This window comes from Nilaparvata lugens, unplaced genomic scaffold (assembly GCF_014356525.2).
Source record: "Nilaparvata lugens isolate BPH unplaced genomic scaffold, ASM1435652v1 scaffold6009, whole genome shotgun sequence".
Taxonomy (NCBI): Eukaryota; Metazoa; Arthropoda; class Insecta; order Hemiptera; family Delphacidae; genus Nilaparvata; species Nilaparvata lugens.
The window spans coordinates 4785-18531 of record NW_024091778.1 but is presented as its reverse complement, the minus strand read 5'-3'; the positions used below and the strand labels follow the sequence as shown (position 1 = coordinate 18531).

The 13747-nt window shown below is 36.3% G+C and overlaps 1 protein-coding gene across 1 annotated transcript; it reads left to right on the top strand.

The window, feature by feature from the left end:
• The first annotated feature begins 377 nt into the window (after positions 1 to 377).
• LOC111052186 (glutamate receptor ionotropic, kainate 5-like) lies at positions 378 to 11804 on the top strand. Its single transcript, XM_039445026.1, has 5 exons — positions 378 to 648; positions 3070 to 3301; positions 5490 to 5608; positions 6884 to 7030; positions 11467 to 11804. The coding sequence occupies exons 1-5, from the start codon at positions 478 to 480 to the stop codon at positions 11611 to 11613; spliced, it is 816 nt and encodes a 271-aa protein (XP_039300960.1). The 5' UTR covers positions 378 to 477; the 3' UTR covers positions 11614 to 11804.
• The last annotated feature ends 1943 nt before the right edge of the window (positions 11805 to 13747 follow it).

The following is a 13747-nucleotide window of genomic DNA, read 5'->3' as shown; positions in this document are numbered from 1 at the left end:
CCAAAATTGACTGGTCTGAGTGTCACAATTTGGAAACACATCTCCTCGACTAGAGTCGAGTCTCTTCTCAACCTGAGTCGCATAAATATTATATGGTAATCTTGAGTACTCCTCTTCTAACTTCATGATACTATTTCACATTAGTGTCCTAATACCTTATCATCATCAGTTTCAATTTGATACAGTATCACGGTGTGAATCGAACAAACTGCATGATACTTCCGCTTACTTCCATATAAATGTTCTGATACATTGTCATCATCAGTTTCAATTTGATACAGTATCACGGTGTGAATCGAAAAAACTTCATGTTAGTATTGCTTACTTCCATATTATTGTCCTGATACATTGTCATCATCCATTCCAATTTGATACAGTATCACGGTGTGAATCGAACAGTTGTAACATTGAGAGCAGTTGTAATTGGTCGACGTTTGCCCTGAGTGTAGGGCAGTTTCGACGAGACTCTGCGCCGGCATGTGGTGGTTCTTCACGCTGATCATGATCTCGTCGTACACGGCCAACCTGGCTGCCTTCCTCACCAACGAACGCATGGAGGACACCATCGAGAGTGTCGAGGACCTCGCCAAGCAGAACAAGATCAAGTACGGTGTGCTCAACGGTGGATCCACCGCTAGCTTCTTCAGGGTGAGTTGATTGATGTGATTTCTGTTTCAATTTTGAATCATGATAGAATTAAAATAACCTGCTATAGTCCAGTCAATATAGACATAAAAAAGGGGGTGTGCTGGCAATTTATATTGCAGTTCTGATTTTTTATATATCATTTGGATACATGAGAGAAGTCCAGAACGAAACTCTCCATGCAATGTATATTTCGCACCTAGAGCAGAAAATGAGATTTTTTCGGCTCGAAATCGGTTTTCAAGTCCGAGGCCGTAGGCCTAGGTTTTTGCTCGTGGTGCGAACGCTTTTTTTCGCCACACACAAAAATAAACTATATATATATATATATAATATTATATATATATATATATATAATATATATATATATATATATTATATATATATATATATATATATATATATATATATATATATATGAGAATAGTTGTTACTAAGCACCTCCGAGAGCAGAAGTGGAAGGTGATAGCTCTAGCAAATCCGAGGTAATCTGAATATCAGGAAATTGTCCAAGTATTTTTATTTTTATTCTGATTTGTCTAATAACCTAAAAGATGATGTTCATTATGTGGGAGGTTGAGTTTATACTTTTTTTTCTTTCAAATGACAATAAGATGATATCATCAGGCTATAATGTTTTAATTATTGAATAATGAACACAAATAATGAAAAGTTTTTTGATCAGCTGTTTTTTGATTACCTTTCTTAGTTCCATGTTAGCGGCTGGAAAGGGTACTCTTCCGGCCTTGGCTGGAATGAAACCTGTTCTGACGTCAGACGAGAGCGTCTGCAAACAATGTCTTTCAGATCTACGTAGGGACTGGAAAACAGCTGCTCTCTGTGCAGTGTGGCGAAAAATTCCCTTGTGCTATATACAGGTTGGCCCAAAACCTCGTATTTTCGGTTCATTTTCCAGTTTTCAGCTATTTCCGCCAAATCCAGTAATCGGACAGAAAAATTTGATCCCGCCTTTCTTCAAGATTATAAAATTCTGGAATAAATGAGATCATTTCCAACTCTCTATCTCTGATGAGTACAGAGTTATGATTTTTCAAAAATGAGTGAAATTTTAAGAAAGAAATCAATTTTGATGATATTAGTATTTGATCAACAATATATTATCCCGATTGTTACAATCTAGATGTGAAATTCAAATTCCTCTGAGCGTAATTTTGTGCTCTGTAATCTGAGACTAAGTAGAGCTCTATGTCATATAGATTTCCAGGTACACTTGACAACAATGCTCCTTGTATTGTGAAAAACACCTAATTTTTAACTCCAACCATTATCACCATCTATATTGTTCTCACAGTGATACTTTGCACGATGATAAAAGTTCATGAGATTAAGTTCTATGAGAATCAACCGTTAGATGCACCTCATTTCAGTATTCCTAGTGGAGAGGCGCGCTTAAGGACACCTCAAGGATAAAAAAATTCATAACTTTGCCACAATTCTCGGATTTCATTCTTCTTGGCTCATCAAAGCGGTTCAAAATCTTGCATCACAAGTCAAATTCGGTCGAAAAATGGAAATTCTATTGTTGAGTGTACTTAAGCCCATATCCCCACACACAAAAAATGGCCAATTTCTATAGGATTCTATGTCCAAGTCCCTCTGAGCTTGCTGCTTGAGAAACAGTAATTTTTCACGCATTGGCTGATGACTGTGTTCTTCAGCACATCTAGCTATTTCAGTTGAGCTTTGTCTTACACAATCTAGATTCAAGCCTATCTGTCTTATAACTCAATCAACAAATAGTTATTTGTGCAACTAGTGCGCAAAGTGACAGTTTGCTGCACCAAAAGACGGCTCGGGCGGAATGGTTTGTTGAGTGCAGCAGAGGAACATTGCGCACGTATTTCACATTAAATTTTTCCTACAGTTACCATTGAATATGAAAAGTGGGTAATTATGGGTAAAATTCGCTGAAATGCATCAAATGTTTTTCTGTGTAATTTTATTATTAATAAATAAACTATAATAATGTAGTAGTGTTTGAATGAAGGGGCGGCTGTCACTCATGTGGTGGCTGTCCTCGAACTCGGTGTCCTTGTCCTTGATATTATTATAACGTGGGCCTCACTATGACTGTTACCAACTTAATTTTGATTTTGCTGCACTGGTGCTCCATATAACCTACTAACTATTTTGCGTTGTCATGTTGCAAATCTGGAGTGCGGAAAAAAAATTCCCGCACTAGAGCGGAAAAGTGATTCTTTGCGTTCTGTAATCAGTGCAGCAATGGCCACTTTTCAACGTAACTGTAGGAAAAAATATTTTTCTGCTATTATAATAGAGCAGTTCGGGATAGTAACGTGAGCATGTACCAGAAGATAGAATAGGGAGGATGATTGAATAATGTAATCGATCAACACTATGGAAGCTTCTAATAAAAATTACATTTGAATTTGAATTGTTTAGGACAGCAACGTGAGCATGTACCAGAAGATGTGGAGCACAATGGAGTCAGCCCAGCCGTCGGTGTTCGTGAAGAGCAATGACGAGGGTGTGGAGCGAGTGCAGAAGGGCAAGCGCACCTATGCCTACTTCATGGAGTCCACCTCCATCGAGTACCAGATGGAACGCAAGTGCGACCTCGCGCAAGTCGGCACCCTGCTCGACTCCAAGGGATACGGAATCGCCATGCCTTTCAGTAAGCACAAATACCGGGTGACCCAGAATGAGGGAACATTTGAAAACGCCATAAGCATTAGTGCGAAGGGCAAAAATGATTTTATTCAAACTAATGTAAAGTTCAAGACTGCCATTTGAGAATTATTAATACATCTATCACTTTTTGACGATTACTTCTTCAAGATGGCTTCCTACTGCACGAATACACTCTAGAAATCTGTGTTGAGATTCCTGAACGATTGCTGCAACATTTCAGCTGGGATATTGTTAATTTCATTTTGAATTGTCTGTTACGATTCAACCACAAGTTGTGAAAACGTTTGATTTGAGAGCTCCACAAACAGAAATCGCAGGTGGACAGATCGTGGGGCCAGGAAACGCAGATGTTGCAGCAATCAATGAGGAATCGTCAACACAGATCTTAATAGTGTTTCGTTCAGGAGGAAGCCATCCTATAGAAATAATTGTCAAAAAGTGATAGATGTTATTAATAATTCTCAAATGGCAAGTCTTGAACTTTACATTAGTTTGAAAAAAAACATTCTTGCCTTTTAATGTTTTATGGCGTTTTTGAAAGTTCCCGTTATTCTGTGTCACTTTGTATATTCAGTTCATTCAAACATTATTACCTCGCGCAAAGTGTGATTCTATAACCAGTAGACCTGGTGCCTTTGTCTATTATGACGGTCTTTCAAATCTTCCGTCTTTCAATCAAGACGGAAACAAATTCAAATCTTTTGAGATCAAGTTATAGATGAACGGCCCTAGTCGAGTGGATTAGATGCTGGCTTTACAATTCAAATCCCAGCCCGGAATAGTTATTTGTGCAACTAGTGCGCAAAGTGACAGTTTGCTGCACCGAAAGAAACGTTTACGCCCGAGCCGTAGGCGAGGGCGGAATGGTTTCTTGAGTGCAGCAGAGGAACTTTGCGCACGTATTTCACATTAAGTTTTTCCTACAGTTGCCATTGAATATGAAAAGTGGGTAATTATGGGTAAAATTGCCTGAAATGCATCAAATGTTTTTCTGTGTAATTTTATTATTGATAAAAACCTTAATCCTAAATCCTAAGTCCTCGTTGTCCTTGGTTATAATATATAATGAATAATAATTAGCGCGTTGTGCTTCGTTGCACCTCTGCTCACTATAGCAGCCACAGCAGTCACTGTTACCAACTTCATTTTGATTTTGCTGCACTGTTGCTCCATATAACCTACTAAGTATTTTGCGTTGCCATGTTGCAAATCTGGAGTGCAGAAAAATTTTTCCCGCACTAGAGCGGAAAAGTGATTCTTTGCGTTCTGCAATCAGTGCAGCAATGGCCACTTTTCAACGTAACTGTAGGAAAAGATATTTCTCTCGAGCCACTTCCGTGTTTCGGATGGACACGTTAAGCCATCAAACAGTCGTTTTTGGAGGCTCTGAAATGGTCGTATAATACTTTGCTCAAGTTTTTACAATAGCAACTATATAGTATTTAATTTATGTAACTAAGATTCATGACTTTGGTAGCGCCTACACACAATTGCTGCCAGTTTCATTCTAAGAGAGAGATGCTTTGTAAAAACATTTTGTTATGCAAAAGAAGAATAAATTCCATTATAATTTTCAATTGATCAGGTGTGACCTGAAAACTCTTACACCAGACTTGGTCCAGTCAGGTTACTCGATATTATTATACAGTATGTCGATGAATACTTTCATCGCCCAAAGCCGTGTCAACACCAAAGTTGCCAAGTGAGTTTTTAAAAAATTGCGGCAATTTGTTGTCAATTTTATCAAAAAGGACAGCAACATTTTGTCGTCAACTTGTGAAACTTCTTGTTTTCGAAAGTTTCTGTTTCCCACTCAGTGTGGGAAACACTCAGGTAGTTTCCAACAAAATATTCCTCTTCAACGCCGACGAGCCTACTCCCTGTGAGTAAAAGATTGACAACTTTTGTTGCTCTAAATTTGGGAACAGCAACTTTATCTTTGTGGAAAACTACTCGTGGACAACATTTTGTCACGAATTTTGATGTGAACACAGCTTTAAAGTCCTATTGGACTATTGAAGCTTGTCGAGATCTCTATTTGCAGTCTTTCATTTTTTCTTGAAACACTAATACAGTATTTGAGTTTCTACTTGATGTATTTCTACATTTTTGAATTTCTACTAAGAGCAGATTTTCTTTGAACTTATTTTAAACCATGATGAATGTTTCAGATTCGCCATATCGAACAGCCATAAGTGGGGCCGTGTTGAAGATGCAGGAGTCAGGCAAATTGCAAGAACTGAAAGATAAATGGTGGAAAGAGATGCACGGTGGAGGAGCATGCGATGGAGTGAGTAGGCCTACTTCCTACATAAAATTATGCTATATAATAATTACCGTACATAATTCGAATCTATATTATCAACTTCCGCCTTTAATATTGTTTATTTTTCCATTCAGTTTCATTAGTTTAACTCGTCAATATTTCATTAGAGAGTTGAGTGTAATAGAGCCCTAAGGTAGGCCGTCCACTGGAACCGTTTTCGTCCAAACTAGCATCGGCCGAAAACTACCGAACGCGACCGAACGATCCCCAACAAAGAAAGGAATAGAAGCTCGTCCATTGCAACAGGTTCATACGGCCGTCTCCGGCCGATCAATTTTCGATCCGAATTGAATGGGATTTTCCGGCTCTATTCGGCCTAACTCACTAGTCGAGCTGAGACAATAAAGTGTTTCTAACCTAAAATTGTTACATAGTCTTCTTTGTTTTTGTTTTTTGAAGCTGTTCTGTTTTATAAGTTGTAAATATGGACAATGAAAAGTTGATAAGTTTGGTTCAAGAGCATAATTCCATTGTGGCATATGCGAGACAAAAGATATCATTGGAATCTGTTAAGATATCATGTTCAAAGGAATCTGTTAATAATGAATAACTAATTTAGTGGATATTTGTTTATTCAATTTTCAAAATCTCAATAAATAATCATTGTTTATGAAAAATTTTGGCGGCTATGATAGTAGACTAGTTAATTCAATAATTGGCAACTACACTGACGTAAACGGTTTCGAAGAACGACCATATTCGGCCGAATAACGGCCGGCAGATTCGTCCAATCCAACGGCCGAACTGATCGGTTGAATACGGTTCCAGTGTATGGTTACCCCAACTCCTTCCTCCAAGATCAAATGAAGGCATCAGTTTGATTCTATTCTATATTAGTATAAAGTATAGTGTACAATTCACCAATATCTACATTAGTATTTTAGCTGTCTTTTATTATATGAAAGATTCTTTCGTAATGTATTCTTTTCAGGAAAATCTGACTGAGTAGTTGTTGAATAGCTGAAGAACGATCGTCGTTGAAAACGAAAAAAGTGTATATTTCAATAACCAATCATCAGAAATAACGTTTTCCACTTTCTGAGTAATCTGTAATGGTAATATTTCGGTAGTCATCCATACTGAAATATATTAGATTATATTTATACGGCACTAATATATTAGGTATTATCAAACCACAGGTTAATTGAAAATCAAGATACCGGTTATCAATTCAATTTTAAACATAAAAACTGTGAATTTTAAATACATTTTATAATTTATTTTGATATTATGCTACAGCAAGATGAAGCACCGCCGTCCAATGAGCTGGGTCTCTCGAACGTGGGTGGAGTGTTCCTGGTGTTGATCTGCGGCTGCGCAGTAGCTCTGTTCGTTGCAATGCTCGAGTTCTTGTGGAATGTCAGAAAGGTTGCCGTCCAGGAAAAGGTGAGAAAAACTAGAATTTGGGATACTCTCATATTTTCAGGTTTATGCGATGGATTTCTATATCTGTTCCAGCTCACCTATAATTCACACATCTGTAAAAACACTTCACTTACATGGGTTACTTTTGTACAAAATAATAAAATAGTTATTTGTATATCTAGAGTGAAAAGTACGACTTTTTCTCCCTGTGGGAAAAGTTTGAAGCCCGAGGCGAAGCCGAGGGAACAATTTTCCTGAGGGAGAAAAAGTATTTTTCGCTCGTGATGTACACAACATTTTTCCCCCATCAACATTTTCTTATAGAAACTGCAAATAAAATCATTTTAATAACTTACGTATTGGTGACAATGTTCCTAACAACATAACCTAAAATCTAAAACCTAAAAACCGGTCGGCTGATTGGCACTGCCGATTGCGCTATCTATTGGCAAAAGTTGTAATAGAATAAAATATTTAAAAATTGTATAAATTTTATCGTCCACCAATATTAAGAATATAATATCATACAAACATATATTTCATGAGTTGATCAAATTTCTTGTTGTGGTATTGAATTCAGTTGACTCAATGACAGACACCTCTATTACGCTTCTCATCTAAGCTTAGACCTTATAACCTATTACAATGTGAGTTTTTGAAATAGAGATGCTTCCTATGTTATTTAAATGGAGTCACTTTCCTCCCTAGGGAGTTTTTCTGTTTTTACTACCGAGAGCGAAAAAGTGACACTTTAGTATTATGTTTCAGGGAGTAAAGTAAGTACTTTAGACAGTAGGTGGGGGAAAACAATATAAAAACATTGTAGTACCCTTTCTTATTAAAATATTTAAACGTTTTTAATAATAAGGGGTACTACAAGGTTTGTATATTGTTTTTATTAATTTACACATCTGTTATAATACCTCTGCATCTGCTATGTATTTCTTTATTTGCAACTGTAACCCGGGCTCCGCAAGGGTCCAATAATAAAAGTTGAAAAATTGAATCACTGAAATCTTGAAGAATTTGAAAAAAACCTCGGTAAATTGAGAGTCTATATGCATATTGAGAGTCTATTAACTTTTAAGTTAATCGATCCAGTATTCAGACTTGATGATGCGTCATTAGTGAATTTCCTATTCCGTACGTTTATAAGCCAGTTCTCTCCTTTGTTATATTACTAGCAGGTAACCCGTGCTCCGCAAGGGTCCATTTTAAACCGTGACAAACTGAAAACTTGACCGAGTGGAATCTTGAAAATTTTGAAATAGACCTAGAACCATCCTCGGTTAATTAAGAATCGATAAGCAAAATTTCAAGTTAATTAGTCCAGTAGTTTAGACGTGATAATGCGTCAAACATAATTATCCTATCTCGTACGTGTATGAGCCAGTTCTTTCCTTTATTATAGAATAGATAGATTCTTCAACTTGGTGCTAACCTAATAAAGTGACAGAACTCAAATCTTGTTTAAAAACCTTCCTCAACTTAATGCCAGCCTGTCAAAATTGGACGGGTTATTAATTTAGTTGCCACTTTCAACCATCTGTTTCGAAGTGGTAGCATAGAAAATCAATAGCGTAAGTAGATATCCCATGGTATAGGGAATTTATGTCGCAACTTTTACTGTTATCTCTAGCCGATTACTGTCAATTATTGTGAATTTTTACTGTTTTGTTGGGGTGATAGTGTATGAACAGCACAATTGAGAGACTACCAGCGTCACACAGCTGCATAGGAAAGAACTACGTGAACTATCGGCTTGGGATAACAGTAAAAGTTGCGACATAAACGCCCTATACCATGGGATATCTACTTAAGCTATCGTTTCTCTATGGTGGTAGTCTCTCTAGATTATAGTTCCATATTAACATTTGGTATGTATTATGTCCCATAAATGAAATTTGAACATTAATTCTGAAAAATCTAGAAGGAAAATTGAAATTGGGCTTAGAGGTGCAAGAGATTGATATTTTCAGAATCTATGTGCAAAATTTGGAGATCTAAATCATTCCCGTTTTACTTTCCTTGCCCTATTACCATAGATAAGGAAAGTATTGCTTTCCAAAAAAATTAAGCTACTCTAATTTCATGTTTTCTATACGTTTCAAGGTCCCCTGAGTCCAAAACATGATTTTTGGGTGTTGGTCTGTGTGTGTGGGTGTGTGTGTGTCTGTGAACACGATAACTCCATTCCTAATTAACCGATTGACTGAAATTTTGAACTTAAGGTCCTTATACCATGAGGATCCGACAATACGAAATTCAATAAAATTCAATTCAAAATGGCAGAAAAAATGGCGGATAATGGCTAGAAAAACATATTTTTCACGGTTTTCTCGAAAACGGCTCTAACGATTTTCTTCAAATTTATAACTGGATAGCTATTCATAAGCCCTATCAACTGACATGAGTCTCATTTCTGGGAAAATTGCAGGAGCTTCGTAATATTCCTGAGAACAATGAATTTGTTAAATTTCTATCACGATTTTCTCAAAAATGACTGACCGATTTTTTTCAAATTCATACCCTGTATAGCTATTTAACAGCTCTATTAAATGGCATGAGTCTCCTCCCTGGGAAACTAACAGGGGGTCCACCCCATCCCTGAGAAATTTACTTTGTAACCTCTTCTCGTACGTGTATAAGCCAGTTATTTCCTTTATTATAGAATTGATAAATTCTTCAACTTGGTGCTAACCTAATAAGTGACAGAACTCAAATCTTGTTTAAAAACCTTCCTCAACTTAATGCCAGCCTGTCAAAATTGACGGGTTATTGATTTAGTCTAGTTGCCACTTTCAACCATCTGTTTCGAAGTGGTAGCATAGAAAATCAATAGCGTAAGTAGATATCCCATGGTATAGGGAATTTATGTCGCAACTTTTACTGTTATCTCAAGCCGATTACTGTCAATTATTGTGAATTTTTACTGTTTTGTTGGGGTGATAGTGTATGAACAGCACAATAATTTGAGAGATAACCAGCGTCACACAGCTGCATAGGAAAGAACTACGTGAACTATCGGCTTGGGATAACAGTAAAATTTGCGACATAAACGCCCTATACCATGGGATATCTACTAAGCTATCGTTTCACTATGGTGGTAGTCTCTCTAGATTATAGTTCTATATTAACATATGGTATGTATTATGTCCCATGAATGAAATTTGGACATTAATTCTGAAAAGTCTAGAAGGAAAATTGAAATTGGGCTTCCAGGTGCACGAGATTGATATTTTCAGAATCTATGTGCAAAATTTGGAGATCTAAATCATTCCCGTTTTACTTTCCTTGCCCTATTACCATAGATAAGGAAAGTATTGCTTTCCAAAAAAATTAAGGTACTCTAATTTCATGTTTTCTATACGTTTCAAGGTCCCCTGAGTCCAAAACATGATTTTTGGGTGTTGGTCTGTGTGTGGGTGTGTGTGTGTGTGTCTGTGAACACGATAACTCCATTCCTAATTAACCGATTGAATTTTAAACTCGAGGTCCTTATACCATGAGGATACGACAATACGAACTCAATAAAATTCAATTCAGAATGGCGGAAAAATGGATGATAATGGCTGAAAACCATATTTTCAAGGTTTTCTCGAAAACGGCTCTAACGATTTTCTTCAAATTTATAACTGGATAGCTATTCATAAGCCCTATCAACTGACATGAGTCTCATTTCTGGGAAAATTGCAGGAGCTTCGTAATATTCCTGAGAACAATGAATTTGTTAAATTTCTATCACGATTTTCTCAAAAATGACTGACCGATTTTTTTCAAATTCATACCCTAGATAGCTATTTATAAGCCCTATCAACTGACATGAGTCTCATTTCTGGAAAAATTGCAGGAGCTTCGTAATATTCCTGAGAACAATGAATTTGTTAAATTTCTATCACGATTTTCTCAAAAATGACTTGACCGATTTTCTCAAATTCATACCTTGTATAGTTGTTTATCAGCTCTATTAACTGGCATGAGTCTCCTCCCTGAGAAACTAACAGGGGGTCCACCCCATCCCTGAGAAATTTACTTTGTAACCTCCTTCTCGTGCGTGAGGTAGGTAGGTAGAGCAGTTTATTCAAAAGAACACATGTCGATATTTCATTTGTAGAACAGCTGTATTGACAACTTTTAAAAAATTCTCAAATTTCATAATTCAAACAAAGGAAAATGTACTCTGAAAACAATAACAATAGTATAATCATAGTTTTATTTATTTAGCCGCCAATCGGCATAATGTTATTCCCCGAAATTATCCTCGTTTAAGAATGAGGCTTATAGATCAATGAGCAAGGAAAGTTGTGTGAGTGTACCACACCAGATTTTTCCGGTATGCAATCCACAAGTTGACATGTTTTGATGTGAACAAACACAACCCTACTCTCTCTTATTATATAGATATCATTTTCTAGTTGTCGCAGGTATTTTAATATCATAATTCTGTTTTTTCTCAGATATCACCAAAAGAAGCTTTCATGCTGGAGCTGAAGTTTGCCATGAAATGTCATGGAACATCGAAGCCAGTGAGAAGACCAAGAGAGCCCAGCACTAAGGGGTCCTTCATGCAGTTAGATGTTTTCGAAAAGAAAGGCTCAATGTGATAACAGCCCTCATAAAATCATTAGAACAGTGCTTGAGAAACATCAAGAGACTTCATACTGCCAATAATATTTTCGCCACACTTCACAGAAAGCAGCTGTTTTCCAATCCCTACGTAGATCTGAAAGAACTTGTTTGCAGACGACTCTCGTCTGACATAAGAAAAGGGTTTCTCGCCGGCCTAGGCCGGAAAACGTACTCTTTCCAGCCGCTAACATGGAAGTCCGTAGTTAATAAGGCATCCGCTAGATCGGGCGAGTGTCAACTTTCTTCATCTGAAGTTGATCATTATTTCAGTTCGAATTTGGAATCAAACTAATTATTTTGGCAAATAAATTCATTCATTCATTCATTCAATTCAGCATTCGCTTCGCAACCATTTTTATTCAATTATTTATTGTTGATTAGCACATTCCGAATTTTCAAAAATGCTTGAAGATGACGACGCCCGTGATATTCCAAGTGAATTTTCAAAAGAATCTGAATCTGACTGCAATATTCTACCTAAAATCAAGAGATAGGTACGATAACGAGTATTCTTTATTTATTTTGTCAGCATACCTGTAGTGTGGCGAAAAATATCGTTCACACCACGGGCAAAAATGTTTTTCCGGCTCTCAATCTTTTCCAGTCCTTGGCCTATGGCCTCGGACTTGAAAACCGATTTCGAGCCGAAAAGTCTCATTTTCTGCTCTAGGTGTGAAATATACTATATCATTAACTAGACATGGTACTTACACCCGGTTGCACAAGAGTCGTTCAACTTTTCCTAATTAAATGCATCAAAAACCAATCAGAGAAACCTTCTTCTCTGATCAGTTATCGTGTAATTAAATCATAATTGAAATGTAACACGCTTTTATGCAACTGGGACTTGAAGTTTTGTATTTACCTTTGTGAACTTGATAACTTGATAAGCTTGACTATGATATGTTTTTCAATCAAGTGACAAGAATGGAAAATGAAAATTGTTCATCTTAATTTCTGGTGTTGGTACATTGGTTGTATTTGCTGAATGAAACTTGAAGTTGCATATACATTTCTATCACATTCGGATGAATTCTACTAGTCCATTTGATCTAGTCATAGTCTTATCTAGTCACTAGGTTCATCTGCCATGTTCATTTGACTGGATTTGTGCTATTTTTCTTTGTTGTGGTATGGGTTGTAGTTCATGCATTGGAGCTGGAGCACTGATGAAGAGCTATAATAAATCATATTTATATACTTGTCATCATGCAATAGACTATGTATATTCCTCATCTTATTGCTTCTTGTATACGCGTATGTTCGTTTGATGTTGGGTATTTTTATTTATTTATCATGCAATAGACTATGTATATTCCCCATCTTATTGATCTTGTATACGCATATGTTCGTTTGATGTTGGGTATTTTTATTTATTTAGTTGGGAGAGGAATAGCACAAGGTTATCTTATTTTTTCTTCCTATCATTTTGATGATGCACTAATTGTATGAATAAATAAGAATCAATCACATTTAAAATACATCTCAATTATATTGCATGACGTTAAAAGTGGCAGAATGAAATGAGTAACCCTTTGTATAGTGAGATGACCATTTAAGGCCTAAATAAAAATATGATGAATTGATATTGCGAGATGAGAGGAAGATAACACATGAATATTATGTATAAAGGGGACAATAATTTCAATTTCAAACCAATAGAACTATTTTTGGGTTCTCTATCGACTCTCTCCCAATGCTTCTCGCGGCCAAATTAGTTTATTTTCATTCTAATAGACCTATAAAGCAAAATGTATAAAGCCTATGAAAGCCCAAATGTATAATAAAGCCTATTGGTAACTACTTGAAAAGTGCCATAATGCCTTATTATTTTATAATGTCCCACTAGAAGGACCTGAATATTATTTTAGCTTTTTTCTTGGTCCCCTTAACATTAGGTACTTTATTTTTTATTCGAGAAGCTTCTTCCCTCCATCTGCTTGCTTTCTTGTCTTCAATTTCCTACAAAATCTGAAATACCCTAGGTAAATCACACAATGACCAATTTGTATCTCCTTTATAATGATATACGCTTTGTTGACTTTTATACAACATATTGTTAATGAAAATTAATAAAGTATTATGTTACGTTATCATTCGTGATTGTTT

What these genes read in the sequence shown, in the direction of transcription:
- LOC111052186 (XM_039445026.1), top strand. Translation starts at nt 478, where the DNA reads ATGTGGTGGTTCTTCACGCTGATCATGATCTCGTCGTACACGGCCAAC. An exon ending in CCACCGCTAGCTTCTTCAGG is followed by an intron (nt 649 to 3,069) that starts GTGAGTTGATTG and finishes TGAATTGTTTAG; the next exon opens with GACAGCAACGTGAGCATGTA. An exon ending in CGGAATCGCCATGCCTTTCA is followed by an intron (nt 3,302 to 5,489) that starts GTAAGCACAAAT and finishes TGAATGTTTCAG; the next exon opens with ATTCGCCATATCGAACAGCC.